General features: G+C 37.4%; 1 protein-coding gene across 1 annotated transcript in view; it reads left to right on the forward strand.

Moving 5' to 3' along the window:
- The window catches only part of LOC114050108 (cation channel sperm-associated protein subunit epsilon-like), a 190545-nt gene that overhangs the window by 150910 nt on the left and 21832 nt on the right, over nt 1-17803 (forward strand). The window contains exon 18 of the mRNA XM_027871681.1: nt 1250-1383. Within this exon, the coding sequence (XP_027727482.1) occupies nt 1250-1383 (134 nt within the window). The remainder of the gene's footprint in view (nt 1-1249; nt 1384-17803) is intronic.

Below are 17803 nucleotides of genomic sequence, written 5' to 3' on the forward strand. Positions count from 1 at the left end.
ATCAAAGGCATGGCTATGCTAACCTTCTACCCACTCTATATCATACTATTTCTCATTGCTATATTTTTCACTCTCAACACAAAGGCTAGCCCTGGAGACAGGAGAATCTGCGTTCAGGGTTTGCCACTGACATATTCTGGCTTTGTGCCCCTAGCAAGGTCATTTAACCTCTTAGTGCTCAAGAGAACTCTCCAAAACCTCAAATTACAGTTTGCTGATATGCATGATGATTAGAATTTCTACCTTGAGAAGTCCCCATAGCCATGACATTACAGGTCCAAAAAATTGTATACATCCACAGTTACCTTTTTTTTTTTTTTTTTTTTGGTGAGGCAAATGGGGTTAAGTGACTTGCCCAAAGTCACACAGCTAGTAAGTGTGAAGTGTCTGAGACTGGATTTGAATTCAGGTCCTCCTGACTCCAAGGCCGGAGCTTGTTGAGTCATTTTTCTGCCATGTCTGATTCTTCATAATCCCCATTTGGGGTTTTCTTGGCAAAAATACTGTTTGCCATTTCCTTTTCCAGCTCATTTCATAGATGAGGAAATTAAGGCAAACTGAGGGTTAAGTGACTTGCCCAGAGTCAAACAACTAGGATGAGTCTTCCTGACTCCAGGCCTGGCATTCTATCCCCTGCACCACCTGTCTGCCTATTACTCCTGTAGCAGTGCCTGTTGCCTGATGATTACTCAAGACCAAGTCTGTTATTTCCCTTCCTTGTCTATTCTAGAATTACCTGTTCCAGAAAGTCATCGCCAGCCTTATCTAAACAGCTTATCTATACTTCTCATCCCAGTGACATATTGTGTCTATCTGTATTTAAAGCCCCAACATTGCCTGGTATCCCCTCCAGTAAAACATAAGCTCCTTGAGGGCAGGACTGGTTTTATATATATAATATATATATGTATATATGTGTGTGTGTGTGCATGCACACACACACACACACACACACCTCTAGCACAGCTCTAGTCACTTATAAATGCTGACTGGATTAGTTTGGGTCAGATTGCTACCTGAGTAACTGGCCATTTCCTCTACTCGTTTTCATGCATTGGTAACATTTTAACCCATATCCCAAACAAGATAATCACAAGAACACATCGCAAAGGTTTTCCAATCATGGGGCTAAGATTCTGAAATTTAAAACAAACAAAACCCTGAGTTAAGATTTACAGAAATAAAGAACTAGTAAAAACAAACTCAGGCCTAATAAGTAATTCTTTGTCATTTTGTTTTTCTATTTCAGAACAGATCCGCTTCTGGTTTTTCTCTTCACATTGCCTCTGATATTTGTTGTCTTGATTTGTCTGGTCTTGAGCTACTTCCAGTATTTAAAGTTTTTTCGAAAATTTATTTATGAACCATCTCTAGAATCGAAACGTAAAATGAAATGAAAACATTAGCAAGACCTCAAACCGTATTTATGTTGGGTTTCTTTTTTTTTTTTTTGTAATGAGGGAGGATAGAGAAAAAAAATTATCTTGCCCATAGTAAATAAGTGCATTTAAGAACCAAATTTAGCATGTGAAAGGTGTTCTCTGGGTTACCGCTAAACTTAAAAGTTCTTTCTATTTTTGTGTGATCTGTTTCCTTACATTGCATGTCATTTTAAAAGATTCTGAATATTCCATGCTACATTTCAAATAGAGCTGGGCTTGACTAGCATGGTTACTTTTGTGAAACAAATATAGTAAGTTCTAAAGTCACTGATGCTCCCTGCAGGAATGCTCTGTGAGAAATTGACTGGTCAGATACGTCCGTTTGTAGCACGTACACTTAGGAAACCTGAAATCTGAACTAGTATAAATCTGAGAAGCTGCAAGGATGAAAAATTCACATTTGAAATTTTTCTGTGATCAAGTTTGGAGCTGGTCATGTTTGGTTTTTATTTGTTTTGCACTGAAAGGCAGCAACTATTTGTTTTATTGATGGTTATTAGTTTACAATTTTCAGAAAACATTTAAGGTGTAGCTGATTCTCTATATTAAAAATAAGTCTGTTTTAAACCCTGAAATAAAAAATTGTGTTGCTTCATTGTGTTGTTGTGTTTGTCCTTTGTTCTAGAAGAGGACCATGACATCAGGGAGGTGATGACATGACTTACAATTGACTTTGATATGAATGAGGGAGGGCTGTGCAAGGTCACCAGCCTCACTTTCTCCTCCGGAGCTATCTGGGTCCAGGGGACAAATATTTATCAGGATGACTGAAGATGGCCCAGCAGTTTCCTCATTGATTTGAACATTGAATGATAATAAACCCTTCTTAGCTGCTCCAAACAATTCATATTTTCTAGGAGTTCTGGCACAACGAAAATATCGTGTTTCTTCTGCTTTCATTACTCCAAGAACTACTCATTTATGTTTTCATTTGACAAGTGGTATTTATCAATCTGGAGAAATTTGTATGAAATAATTATCTTCTTATTCTTCTTGTTAAATAATTTATGGAAGATTTTAATGAATTAATAAAATTTCAATTAGTTTTGTTTATGGTCTTCATGGACTTCTGCAAACAGAATGTGCCTAAGCCTTTAATGGGAATATCTTCCACCCCTAGATCAACCCTCCGTGACTTTTGGATAGCTTTCCTGGCATCCTACCTTATTAGGTCACTCTGTGGATCAGACTCCTGACTGATTTTCCCTGGTGTCTTTCTGTCATCTCATTTGATCAATTTGGTCTTCTATCTGGTAACCACGTATTACTGTTTTTCCATTTGGGGAGGGGGGGTTCAAGTCATAAAGGCCCTTGCCATACTCGTAAAGTTTTAATAAAAACATTCTGCCTCCAAATATCACTTTGGACGTGCAATACATGGAAAGGAATCTTTATTAACATAGCTTGCCCAGTGACCATAAAACACTAGTATGGCTATCTTAACAGAATGAAAGAGACAAAAATTGTGCACAAAAAGTGAAGGTATGACTAGAAGTACAAAATGGCTAAAGTCTACGAGCTAGGCGACAGCTGACAAAGCTGCACAAACAGGGACTCCCATCCATCGCCTACTTTTATTCTCAGGTGATTCATTATCTTATGGAGCCCCTATGGAGTCCTCCTCCCAATTCCTTACTCTCACAGATCCCTGAACAAGGCTATTTTTCCCCTCAAGATTCTAGAAGTTCCCTAGGGGGTCGGGGCCAGCTCGGTGGCACAGTGGATAGAGCATCGGCCCTGGATTCAGGAGGACCTGAGTTCAAATTCGGTCTCAGACACATAACACTTACTAGCTGTGTGACCCTGGCAAGTCACTTAACCCCATTGCCTATCCAAAAAAGAAAAAAAAGAAAGAAAGACAGAGTGCTCCTTCTCTAATCTATTAGCTTAAGCCCTTTTTGCATTGTTTTCCCCAATATTCATAACTGCTAATTAATGTCCTAGCTCCATTTAACTAGCTAACAACAATTAGCTTTAACAAATGGATGTTTATTGGGGTAATATAGCAATGACAGAAGTTGCAAAGCATTACCTTCAACACCTAAGGACACACTCTCACCTATACTATTTTAATCCATAGGAAGAGTGGGCTCAAATTTAACCCAGGTGCCACAATGCATTTGAGCCACCAAGTTCACATCTGAATTCAGCATAGCCAGTGGGCAGAGTCATTCCCTTCCTTTAAGGGCCAGGTTTCTTGGATGCAGGGATTAAACCCTAGGTCCCAGTATGTGCTGGTATACTGGATTTAGCTGGCCATTGGGACTGGAATTTGTTCCATCTGCAAAGCAGACCAAGGAGGCAACTGCATATCTCTCCCTCTGAAATGTTGTTTGGTCATCCTCCTCTTAAAACAAAACCCCAGTATACACATCTTTGCTAGGTGAAGACACGTCTTCTGCCTTTTGCGTCTGGGAGCTGCAATATAGACTGAACAAAGCAAGGGAAAGAACTTCTTGCCACTTCTGGTGAGTTTCAGAGCATGACTTGTTCATACGCTTAACTTGCTAGAAACTCTGAGGCTGATAAGAGGTATGAAACTTGAGAGTTATACCAAGACACAAGTAAACTTGAGAAAGTATAGTTTCAGTAAAATGGATTGCCCTATCAGAGTCAATGCATTCAGGTGGACCAAACCTTGGCACAATTTCCTTTAGAAGGATTTTGGCAACAAATGCTGGGAAAGCCTCACACCACCAAGTAAGTTGATCAGCAATAATAAGACAGACCTTATAGCAGACAGATGATATGGATTATGTCATAGAAGCAATAGATATCAACTTAGACTTCAGGAGATAGTGGAAGATAAAAAGGCCTGGCATACTATGGTCCATGGAGTCACAAAGAGTAAGATATAACTGACAACAACAAAAATATCTAAGGATAAAGTGACCTACAGAGAATTAGGGATATCAGACAGAATGTCTGAGCTGCTCTCTGAGTGTTTTTGAGCAAGCTGAATTGATATAGGGAAGAGATCCTCTTTGTTAATGGTGGAAATCAATTCTTCAAAATTGTCCTGAAAAGTAGGGAAATCATCCTTAAGACTAACGTGAACATCTGTCAGCATAAGAAATAGGGAGAGAGAGCCCTCTGGGAGAACCAATGGGAGGACAGGAGATGGTGCATTCCAATTTACACAAGAGATCTCAATTTAGCAAATTATCAGGAGCATCAGGTATCAATAAAAAGGAGTGTTCAACAGAGAGGGTCAATGGTAACCATTTGAGGGGACAATCTAGAAACAGTCTGCTTTTCTCCAGACTCCTACTATCAAGTGAGACCCAATAGGCTTGCAAGATTGGTCTGACGTTTTATTTAGTAGTGTAAGGGGAGCTCCAGTAGCTAGAAAACAATCAGAAAATGTATCACCAACTGGGAAAGTAACCATTGGTTCCTGGGTGTCAGGAAAGGCAGACTGGAATGGCTGGGGCAAGTACTTCAGGATTGGGGTAGATAGAAGCATTTTCCTGATGAGTTTTGGTCCCTGCCCCTCCCCTGCACCTTCATGTGATAGCCTTTCTCTGAGCTTCTCTCTTACAGCTGAAAAGCTTCATCTTTCTACACTCTGCAATCATGTGGCCCTTCCTCTGATAGTAAAAGCATACCAGTAGCTCACGGCTCCCTAACTGGTATATAGGAGCAGGAAATGGAGCTATTTGAGCAGCAGCTAAGAGTGCCTGCAGTTTCAGCTATGAAATTACCTCATCATTTTCCTTTCACTTTTCTCTCTTCATGAACATACTGAGCAATGCTTTTACTGATATTCTTCTCATGCCAACCTAGGCAACTCTTTTGGAAATAATCCCATAGTTAAAGAATGGATTGGCTAACAAAGGCTGAATTAAGGATAGTAACATCCCTTGGATTAATTGGATCCAACCTTGCATACACCACTTAGCATCTTTGCACAGCCTGTCATAAAAGTGGTATTGGACTTGACTCTTCTTGAAAGATCTCTTGAAACTTACTCCAATTATCAGGACAAATGGCACAAGCCTCCATTGCCACAAGTATCATGTTTCTACCCTGCTGCAGCGGAGTATAATGAGCAAGGTTATTAGGGTCTCAGTGTGGGCAAATATGTTGGGTTTTTTTATTTATTTTTTGTTTTCAACATTCACTTCCATAAGATTTTGAGTTTTAAGTTTTCTCCCCCTCTCACTTCTTGCACCTCCCCCCACCCCAGATGGCATACAATCTGATATAGACTCCACATACACATTCATGTTAAGCATATTTTCCCATTAGTCATGAGGTAAAGAACAATTAGAACTAATGGGAGGAATCACGAGAATGAAACAATAAAACAGAACAACAAAGGAAAAGGAGAGCAAAGAGTATGCCTCTATCTGCATTCACATTCCATATTTCTGTCTCTGGGTGTGGATAGCGATTTCCATCATGAATCTTTTGGAGTTGTCCTAGATTCTTGCATTGCTGTGAAGAGCCAAATCTATCAAAGTCAGTCATCCCATAATCTGGCTGTTACTGTGTACAATGTTCTCCTGGTTCTGCTCATTTCACTCTGCATCAGTTCATGTAAGTCTTTCCAAGCTTTTTTGAAGTCTGGCTGCTCATCATTTCTTATAGCACAATAGTATTCCACTACATTCATATCACAATTTGTTGAGCCATTCCCCAATTGATGGACATTCCCTCAACTTCCCATTCTTTGCCACCACAAAAAGAGCTACCATAAATATTTTTGTACGTGTGGGTCCTTTTCCCATTTTTATGATCTCTTTGGGATACAGACCTAGAAGTGCTACTGCTGGGTCAAAGGGTATACACATTTTTATAGCCCTTTTGGGCATAGTTCCAAAATGCTCTCCAAAATGGTTGGATCACTTCACAACTCCACCAACAATGTGTTAGTGTTCCAATTTTCCCACATCTTCTCCAACATTTATCATTGTCCTGTTTTGTCATGTTAACCAATCTGATACGTGTGATGTGGTACCTCAGAGTTGCTTTGATTTGCATTTCTCTAATCAACAGTGATTTAGAACATTTTTTTATGTGATTATAGATAACTTCAATTTCTTCATCTGAAAACTGCCTGTTCATATCCTTTGACCATTTATCAATTGGGAAATGATTTGTATTCTTACAAATTTGACTCAGTTCTCTATATATTTTAGAAATGAGGCTTTTATCAGAGACACTGGTTGTAAAAAATCTTTCCCAGTTTTTTGCTTCCCTCCTAATCTTAAATGCATTGGTTTCATTTGTGCAAAAACTTTTCAATTTAATGTAATCAAAGTTGTCCGTTTTGCATTTCATAATGTTCTCTATCTCTTATTTGGTCATAAATTCTTCCCTTCTCCATAGATCTGAAAGGTAAACTATTCCTTCCTTGCTCTTCTAGTTTGCTTATAGTATTAAACTTTATATCTAAATCATGTATCCATTTTGACTTTATCTTAATATAGGGTGTAAGATGTTGGTTTATGCCCAGTTTCTGCCATACATTTTTCCAGTTTTCCCAGTAGTTTTTGCTAAAGAGTGAGTTCTTATCTCAGAAGCTGGAGTCTTTGAATTTATCAAATAGCAGATCAGTATAGTCATTGACAGTTGTGTCTTGTGTACTTAACCTATTCCACTGATCTACCACTCTATTTCTTAGCCAGTACCAAGTAGTTTTGATGATTGCTGCTTTATAATACAATTTAAGATCAAGTACCACAAGGCCACCTTCACTTGCATTTCTTTTCATTAGTTCCTTTGATATTCTGGACTTTTTGTTCTTCCAGATTAATTTTGTTATTGTTTTTTCTAGCTCTGTGAAACAATTTTTGGTAGTTTGATTCATATGGCACTGAATAAGTAAATTAATTTAGGTAGAATTGTCATTTTTATTATACTAGCTTGGCCTACCCAGGAGCAACTGATGTTTTTCCAATTATTTAGATCTGATTTTATTTGTGTAAAAAGTGCTTTATAATTGTGTTCATGTAGTTCTTGGTCTTGTTTTGGCAGGTAGACTACCAAATATTTTATAGTATCTATAGTAATTTTAAATGGAATTTTTCTTTCTATCTCTTACTGCGGGACTTTGTTGTTAATATATAGAAATGACAATGATATGTGTGGGTTTATTTTATATCCTGCAACTTTGCTAAATTTGCGTATTATTTCAAGTAATTTTTTACTTGATTCTCTAGGATTCTCTAGGTATACTATCACATCATCTGCAAAGAGTGATAGCTTTGTTTCTTCTTTGCCTATTCTAACTCCTTCAATTTCTTTTTCTTCTCTAATTGCTACAGCTAATATTTCTAGCACAATATTGAATAACAGTGGTGATAATGGGCATCCTTGTTTCACCCTTGATCTTATTGGAAATGCTTCTAGTTTATCCCCATTGCATATAAAGCTTACTGATGGTTTTTGATAAATGCTGTCTACCATTTTAAGGAAGACTGCATTTATTCCTATGCTCTCTAATGTTTTTAATAGGAATGGGTGTTGTATTTTGTCAAATACAACAAATTTTTCTGCATCTATTGAGATAATCATATGATTTGTGTTAGTTTTGTTGCTGATATAGTTAACAATGCTGATAGTTTTCCTAATATTGAACCAACCCTGCATTCCTGATATAAATCCTACCTGGTCATAGTGTATTATCCTCAAGATAAGTTGTTGTAATCTCTATGCTAATATTTTTTTTAAATTTTGCATCTATATTCATTAGAAAAATCAGCCTATAATTTTCTTTCTCTCTTTTGGCTCTTCCTGGTTTAGATATCAGCACCATATTTATATCACAAAAAGAATTTGGTAGGACTCCTTCTTCACCTATTTTCCCAAATAGTTTACATAGTATTGGAACTAGTTGTTCTTTAAATGTTTGACAGAATTCACTTGTAAATCCATCTGGCCCTGGAGCTTTTTCTTAGAGAGTTCATTGATGGCTTGTTCAATTTCTTTTTCTGAAATGGAGTTGTTTAAGTATTTTATGTCCTCTTGCATTAATCTGGGCAATTTATATTTGCAAATATTCATCTATTTCACTGAGATTGTCAAATTTACATACGGTTGGGAAAAATAGCTCCTAATTATTGTTTTGATTTCTTCTTCATTGGTGTTGAATTCACCCTTTTCATTTTTTACTCTGGTAATTTGGTTTTCTTCTTTCTTTTTTTTTTAATCAAATTAACCAAAGGTTTATCTGTTTTGTTAGTTTTTGTCTCACAAAACCAGCTCTTTTATTTAATAGTTCAATAGTTTTCTTAATTTCAATTTTATTAATCTCTCCTTTGGTTTTCAGAATTTCTAATTTGGTATTTAATTGGGGATTTTCGGTTAGTTCTTTTTCTCCTTTTTTTAGTTGCATGCCCAATTCATTTATCTCTTCTTTCTCTATTTTATTCATATAAGCATGTAGAGATATAAAACTTCCCCTAAGGACTGCTTTTGCTGCATCTCATAAGTTTGATATGTTGTCTCATTATTGTCATTCTCTTGGATAAGTTGTTGATTGTTTCTGATTTGTTGCTTGACCCATTCATTCTTTAGGATTAGATTATTTAGTTTCCAATTAATTTTTAGTCTCTCTTTCCATGGCCCTTTATTACATGTAATTTTTATTGCATCATGATCTGAAAAGGATGCATTTAATATTTCTGCCTTTCTGCATTGGATTATGAGGTTTTTATGCCCTAGTACATGGTCAATTTTTGTGTAGGTGCCATGTATCACTAAGAAAAAGATATATTCCTTTCTGTCCCCATTCAGTTTTCTCTAGAGGTCAACCATATTTAACTTTTCTAAGATTCTATTGACTTCCTTAACTTCTTTCTTGGTTTTTTTTTTTGTGATTATATTTCTCTAGTTCAGAGAAGTGGAGGTTGAGGTTCCCCACTAGTATAGTTTTGCTGTCTATTTCTTCCTGTGTCTTCCTTAACTTCTCCTTTAAGAATTTGGCTGCTACACCACTTGATGCATATATGTTTAGTAATGATATTACTTCACTGTCTATGGTACTTTTAGCAGGATGTATCCTTATCTCTTTTAATTAGATCGGGGGCAGCTAGATGACGCAGTGACTAAAGCACCGGCCCTGAAGTCAGGAGGACCTGAATTCAAATCCAGCCTCAGACACATAATATTTAATAGCTGTGTGACCCTGGGCAAGTCACTTAACCCTGACTGCCTTAAAAAAAAAAGAATAAGCATCTTTTAATTAGATCTATTTTTGTTTTTGCTTTGTCTGAGATCAGGATTGCTACCTCTGCTTTTTTTACTTTAGCCAAAGCTTAATATATTCTGCTCCTGCCTTTTACCTTCATTCTATGTGTCTCCCTTTCTATCAAATGTGTTTCCTGTAGACAACATATTGTAGGATTATGATTTTTAATCCATTCTGCTATCTATTTCTGTTCTATGGGAGAGTTCATCCCATTCACATTCACAGTTATGATTACTGTCTATGTCTTCCTCTCCATCCTATTCTCCTCCCCTCTCATTTATGCTTTTTTCTCTCCTTTTTCCTTTTCTCTCCTCAGTAGAGTTTTGATTTCAACCATCATCTCCCTCAGTCTTCCCTCCCTTCTATGAGCCCTCCCTCCCTTTTCTTTTCCCTTTACCCTTTCTACTTCCTATAAAGTTAGATTTCTATACCTAACTGATTATGTTATGCCCTCTTTGAACCAAATCTGATGAGAGTAAGGTTCATACAATGCTCATCTCCCTCCCTTCTTTCTCTCTATTGTATTTGGTTTTTGTGCCTTTTCATGTGATATAATTTATCCTTGTCTGCCTCTTCCTTTCTTCTTCTCCCAGTACAATCCTTTTTCACCACTTAATTAGATTTTTTACCATCACATCAAAATCAACTTAAACCCACACTCTCTAAGTATACCCCCTTTTAAATGTCTTAATGATAGTACAATTCTTAAGAGTTACAAGTGTCATCTTCCCTTGTAGAGATGTAAACAATTTGCTCTTATTAATAATAATAACATATTCTCGTTGTTGTTTTCTTTCCTGTTTACCTTTTTATGTCTCTCCTGAGTCTTGTATTTGAAGGTCAAATTTTCTGTTGAGCTCTTATCTTTTCATCAGGAAAGTTTGGAAGTCCCCTATTTTGTGGAATGTTCATCTCCTCCCCTGAAAGATTATGCTCAGTTTCACTGGGTAATTGATCCTTAGTTTATCCAAGCTCTTATGCCTTACAGAATATTGTATTCCATGCCCTCCAATCTTTTAATGTAGAAGCTGCAAGGTCCTGCATAATCCTGACTGTGGTTCCATGATATTTAAATTGTTTCTTTCTGGTTGCTTGTAGTATTTTCTCTTTGATCTGGTAGTTTTGAAATTTAGCTACTATATTCCTCTGCATTTTCAGTTTGGGAACTCTTTCAGGAGGTGATCAGTTGATTATTTCCATGACTAATTTACCCTCCAATCCTAGGACCTCAGGGCAGTTTTCTTTGATGATTTCCTGAAGGATGTTGTCCAGGCTCCTTTTTTTCATCTTGGTTTTCAGGTAGACCAATAATTTTTAAATTGTCTCTCCTGGATCCAGTTTCCAAGTCACTTGTTTTACCAATGAGGTATTTTATGTTTTCTTGTTTTCTTTCATTTTTTTGTTTCTGTTTGACTGATTCTTGCTCTCTCCTAGAGTCATTAGCTTCCACTTGCCCCATTCTAATTTTTAAGGAGTTGTTTTCTTCTATTACATTTTGTACCTCCTTTTCCATTTGGCTAATTCTACCTTTTAAGGACTTGTTTTCTACAATTAATTTTTGTCCTTCCTTTTCCAAACTATTGACTCTCTCTTGCATACCCCTCATTTCTTTTCCAAATTTTTTCTTCTACCTCTCTTATTTGACTTTTAAAATCCTTCTTGAGCTCTTCCAAGAATACTTTTTCAGCTTGAGACCAGTTTATATTCCCCTTTGAGGTTTTGGATGTGGGTATATTACACTATTGTCCTCTTCTGAATTTGTGCCTTAATCTTCCTTTTCTCCAAAATAAGAATCCATGGTAATTTCCATTTCTGCTTTTTGTTCGTAGTGTTTGCCTATTTTCTGACCCTTTACAAAAAAAAAAAAATTATTGAGTTCTCCTGCTGGAGCAAAGAGAGCACTTACCCAAGCTTCTTTTCCTGCTCACTGGGGCCTTGCACTTGAATGTTTGGCTCCTGCTCACCTGGGCCTTACACAGGGATGTTTCAATGCTGGTGAATTTCTGTCAGCCTGGAGCTTTGTTTTCTGGAGTTGTGCTTTCCAGAGTTGTGTTGAAGCATGGGGTGATTTTGCTGCTAGAGAATACCATCTCCTGTGGTTGTTTTCCAACCTGGTGTCTACCAGTTCCCCTTCCTATATGAGGTTCTCGGAGGTCCTGGTGTTGACACTTGCCTGCTCCATCAATCTGGGTCTCAGGATCTCCCCCCGGTATGCTGAAGTGGGGCTTGCTGCTGGCTTGCTGGGATGCCTCCCTCCAGTCCTGTGCTGCTCCCCTTCCCCCAGAGTGAAAGGGGCCTTTCCCATTAATCCTCTAGCTTCTTGGGCTACAAGGCTGCTGTGCCCTGTCTTCTTGCTGGCTCAGGGGTTTTCCTGGGTTGATATCTTCTGGGCTTTCAGAGGTCAGTGAGAGAGGGTGAGAGCAACTTACTTCTTCTTCTGCCATCTTGGCTCCCGGAAGCCATGGCAAATTTGGAAGACCCCCTTGTCCAGCAGGTGCCACACCTCCTGGGAGTAATCTATTTGTGGCTTCTATGATGGAAGTTTTTTCTCCTGGAGAGAGTAAGGTTTCCATTAGATCTGTCATATCTCCCCAGGTAGAATTATAACCCCTAAATATGGCCTGAAATTGGATTATAACAGCCACAGGGTCCTCATCAAATTTAGGGGTGCCCCTTCTTCATATGATAAGGTCAAAAGAAGTGAAAGGCTGATACTGCCTAACAGAGATTAGATTTCTAGTAGTTGCATCACAAGTTAGCCTTTTCTGGAGAGGGAAAATGCCAGTAGAGGAGACTAAGTCTCCTTGGATAGCGGGAGGAAAAGTCAGAGGAGCAAAAAAGAGGAGTCACGGGAAAGGCAGAAGACAGATTAGGACAGAGAGAAGAGAGCCCTCGCAGGGTCTGTGGGCAGGATTCTTTGGCAGAGCCTCCCGACTGAGCCGATAGTTCATCTGATTTGGGTAAGGTTCGGTATATTAATTTCTGTAATATACAATCATCAAAAGTACCAAACTGGAGCCAGAATAAGTTACCAGCCAAATTTCTGGCAGTTTTAGACCAGATTACACATAATTTAATTGCACATTTCCTTGTTATAACCAGCTGTACCAGGACCTTTTCCTGGTCCCAGGATTTGAAACAAACTCTGACATCAGTTGGATATGACAATTGTTTGAATCTCCCAATCTGCAACCCCCTTAACAAGATTCTTTGAAAGACTTTTAGCCCTACTCATAAGATATATAGTTTGTGTATATGTGTGTGTGTGTGTGTGTGTGTATATATGTATGTGCATTCATGTATAGTATATATATTATAATAGTCATATACACGTGTACACACACACGTATGTATACATATACACATGCATGTATACATATATGTATGTGTATACATATACATGCACACACTCATAATATCTTAGAGCTGGAAAAACCTTAGAGGTCATCTGGTTCAACCACTCATTTCGTGATGAAGAAATACATATGAGGCCCAGAGAGGGGAATTGATTTTCCCAAGGACAAACAGGTAGTAAGTGGCAGAACAGAGATTTTGACTCAGGTCCTGGAAGTCACACCTGAATATTCTTTCCATTGGGCCTGATTGTCATACTTCCACACTTACTATGCCTTTTTGGCCTTTTGGCTTTTCTGTTCACAAGTGTACTCACCTTGACAGTCAAACTGTTTTGGAAGGGAGAGACCAAAATGGAACTCCTCCTCCTCCTATTCCAAGGTTATAGTCTTTCTCCAACTGCAAAAGTCAGACTACACCTCAACACCTTGTGGTTCTATGCTCATCCATTTACAAAAAGTTTGGTTTCTGCAGTATGAGAAACCATGTTCCATGGAATGCACCTGTAATTATTTCTAAGCTAGATAGGAGTTAAACTTTCAAAGATTGCAAGGTATTTCTCTTCCAGTGTCCTCTCCTATTCTGCCCCAATGCCTGAGTAATCTGTAGGTGATGCAGTAGCTAGAAAGCAAGGTCTAGAGTCAGGAAGATCAGAGTTCTAAATCCTTCCTCAGATATCCTGCTAGCTGTGTAACCTTGGACAAGTCATTTAACCTTTGTCTGCCTTAGTTTCCTCAGATGTAAAATGAAGATAATAATGGCACCTACCTCCTAGGGTTCTTGTGAGGATCAAAAGAGAATATTTGTGAAGTGTCTGGTAGTTGCTATATGAATACTATTATTATTATTATTTTTAATGTGGTCTTTCAATAGCAAAACAATGCCTTCCTTCTAACTTTTTGTACTATGTGCTTGGTTGAAATGGCATTTGGGCATTGATCCATAGTCTAAATTGCTCACCCCTCCTGCTCTTCTAAAGGAATCACTGGGGGAGAAATGAGTTGAATTTTGTCTCTTAATTACAACAGGGGAGAAACTCACACACTCGCACCCAAAGGAGTGAAGAAGCTATAGTGATGAAACTGCAAAGCAACTGCTGAGCAACTTAGGGGCTAATGACTTCGTAGGATTCTTAACAGCTACTAAGGAAGCTTTGCAGAATTTATCATCTAGTTTCATCTTTACTTTGCCTTGATTCACCAAGAGAATAAATAATCTCCAGACTACCATTTCTAGGTTAGAAGACTGAAGTGGGGTGGAAAATTCTTATTCTCTCTGAAACTACTGTTAAAATCAGGGAATTATAGGCTGTCATTTATTTCTGTCCTGTTGTACCACCTCCCCCCCCCAAAAAAGTACAATTTAGCAACCTCTTAAGAGAAGAGACATTTTAATAATATCCTCCAAAAGAGCAATATTATAATATAAATATTAATAATGCAACTCTCTACAAATATTGAAATACATGTAAGGAATACACACTCAGACATTATTCTGGGTTCTTGTTATCATGGATGAGGACTTTGTTCTGACACTGAAGATGTCTCCCTTCACAAGGTGGAAATACCTCCATTAACAACACATTTTAATTTATGGGATACAGACAAAGCAGTACTTAGGGGAAAATTTAGATCTCTAAACACTTACATCAATAAAATAGAGAAAGAGAAGATTAATGAATTACAGATATAACTAAAAATAAACTAGAAAAAAGAACAAACTAAAAATCCTCAATTGAACACCAAAATTAGAAATCCTAAAAATCAAAGGAAAGATTAATGAAATTGAAAGTAAGAACACCATCGAACTAATAAATAAAACTAGAAGCTGGTTTTATGGAGGAAAAACAATAAAATAGATAAACTATTGGTTAATTTGATTTTTTAAAAAAGAAAGAAAGAAAAAACAAATGACCAGAATCAAAAATGAAAAGGGTGAATTTGTCACCAATGAAGATGAAATTAAAGCAATTGTTAGGAGCTATTTTGCCCAATTACATGCCATTAAATTCAGCAACCTAAGTGAAATTTATGAATATTTACAAAACTATAAATTGCCCTAACAGAAGAGGAAATAGAGTACTTAAATAACCCTATCTTAGAAGAAGAAATTGTACAAGCCGTCAACGAGCTCCCTAAGAAAAAATTCCCAGGACCAGATGGATTTACAAGTGAATTCCACCAAGCATTTAAAGAACAATTCCAATACTATATAAATTATTTGGAAAAATAGGTAAAGGAGTCCTATCATATTCCTTTTATGACACAAATACTGTGTCATAAAATTGATAAATGAAAATTAAAAACTTTGAAGGACCATCTCACATGTATTAGATTGGCTAATATGACAGAAAAGGAAAATGATAAATGTTGGAGGGATGTGAGAAAATTGGGACACTGATGCACTCTTGGTGGAATTGTAAACTGATCTGACCATTTTGGAGAGCAATTTGGAACTACGCTCAAAGGGCTATAAATCTATGCATATCTTTTTGCCCAGTAATGCCACTAGTAGATCTGTATCCCAAAGAGATCCAAAAAAAAAAAAAGTGGAAAAGGACCTATTTGTACAAAAATATTTATAGCAGCTCTTTCTGTGGTGGCTAAGAATTGGAAATTGAGGTAATGCCCATCAATTGGGGAATGGCTGAACAAGTTGTGATATATGATTGTAATGGAATACTATTGTCATATTATAAGAAATGACAAGCAGGATGCTTTCAGAAAACCCTGGAAAGACTTACATGATATAGAGTGAAATGAGCAGAACAAGAACATTGTACACAGTAATAGCAATACTATACAATGATCAACTAGGAATACCTTAGCTATTCTCCACAATACAATAATCTGAGACAATTCCAAAGAACTCATGATGAAAAATCTATCCACCTTCTGAGAAAGAACTGATAGAATCTGAATGTACCACAATGAAACATATTATTTTTCACTTTATTTTTTCTTGGGTTTTTTTTTGGTCTGTTTTCTTTCACAATATGACTAATAGGGAGACGCCTTGCATGATTGTACATGTATAACCTATATCAAATTGCTTGCCATCTCAGGAAAGGGGCACAGAAGGGAGGGGGAGAGGGAGAGAATTTGGAGTTAAAATTGGCCAGTATACAAAGTTTATCCAAGTGCAATGCCCACCTATATCATATATGGAAAGAGGCTCCTACATATAAAAATATAAAAGGAAGTGAGGGAAGTGACCCCTGGGGTCACATTTTACCCAGGGATAGTGCCCCCAGTAGAAGTTTCCTCATCTGTAAAATGGGCATAATAATAGCACCTACATTACAGGGTTGTAAGGATAAAGTGAGCTCTGCAAATGCTATATAAATGCTAACTGCTGCTGCTATTGTTGTTGTAGTTGTTGTTGTGAATAAGAGGAAACCCACATGTAAACACCAGTGAAGAATCCAAAGGGGGTAAGGTAACAAAGATCCTTTCTTAGGTCTTGATTCACCTTTGCCTCAAGGAGTCATCACAAATGGGTCTAGAGCAAGGGTGTCAAACTTACAGCTGGCTGGCCACATGCTGCTCACTTTCTAATTGGGAAAATAATATCAAATAACCATGTATATATAAAATATATGTAAATAACCATGTATATATAAAACACATGTAGTGTAAATGGAAGGTAATCTCAGAGGGAAGGGACTAGCAGAAGGGGTGAGGAGGGGTGGGAACCGAGAAAGGCCTCCTGCAGAAGGGAGAATTTTAATTGAGTCTTGAAAGAATCCAGGGAAGCTAGGAGATAGGAAGTATGAGGCAGAGCATTTAATCCTGGGGGTCAGTTAGTAAAAAGGTCTGGAGGTGGGTGAATGAGAAACAGCAAATAGGCCAATAAGGAGGGATCACAGAATGAATAGAGGGGAGTAAAATGTAAAAAGATTGGAAAGGCAGGAAGGGTCCAAGTTGTGAAAATTCAAGAGGATTTTATCAAAGATCTCACACAACAATACCAATAGCTAAGTTAATGTTCACAGATAATCTGAAAACAGTATGATGCTTATCAGATTCTGTTTCCCTCTTTCGTTACCCTGTCACCTTCATTGCAAAGGTGGGAGGGGGCTATACAGAACTGAGGACTGTGTTGTATTTTTCTTTGTTTCTTGGATTGTCATGGCCAAAGAATTCATTACTGAGTGGCAGACCTCTGTTGCAGAGTACAAAGAAGTAGTGAAATTCTACAAATAGTTCAATTAGACCCTCCAAATCAAATCAACACATGCTTTACTGCTTGTTGACTTTAATGCGAAGGTGGGCATAGGGAAGAATGGCAACCAAATAGGTTTCAAAATGTAGTTCAAGAGTGAAAAATGAGAAAAGCCAAAGGCTTATATATACAAAAACTTCATATCTATATATATATGATTACTTTCTTGGAAAAAAGAGTCAGCATGTACTGGACATGGTAAGCACTAAATGACATTGCAAAAAAAAATGCTAACAGGCAGGAAATAACTGGTTACTAATGTGCTATGCATTTATATCTAAATCAGCTATCTATGTAAAGACAGAGATGTTAAAGCAAAGATCAAAATCAATACCAAACTAGAAGAAAATATAAAAATGAGAAGATATGATATGCAATTAAAACTCCAATCTGACATTTTTTAAACATTCTGTTGAGTGGAAATGGGAAATGGATAAAAGAACAAAAATCTGCAAGGACTACTGTCGTATCCTAAGAAAACTTACCATGTGCAAATCAACACCTATTAAAAAAAAGAGAGATCAAAAGAGCCTAGAGACTGCCTCAGTCAGAAAAATTTGATCTTCAGCCACCTTTCAAGTCTAGA

Source organism: Vombatus ursinus, unplaced genomic scaffold (genome assembly GCF_900497805.2).
Source record: "Vombatus ursinus unplaced genomic scaffold, bare-nosed wombat genome assembly UNPS02014798.1, whole genome shotgun sequence".
Taxonomy (NCBI): domain Eukaryota; kingdom Metazoa; phylum Chordata; class Mammalia; order Diprotodontia; family Vombatidae; genus Vombatus; species Vombatus ursinus.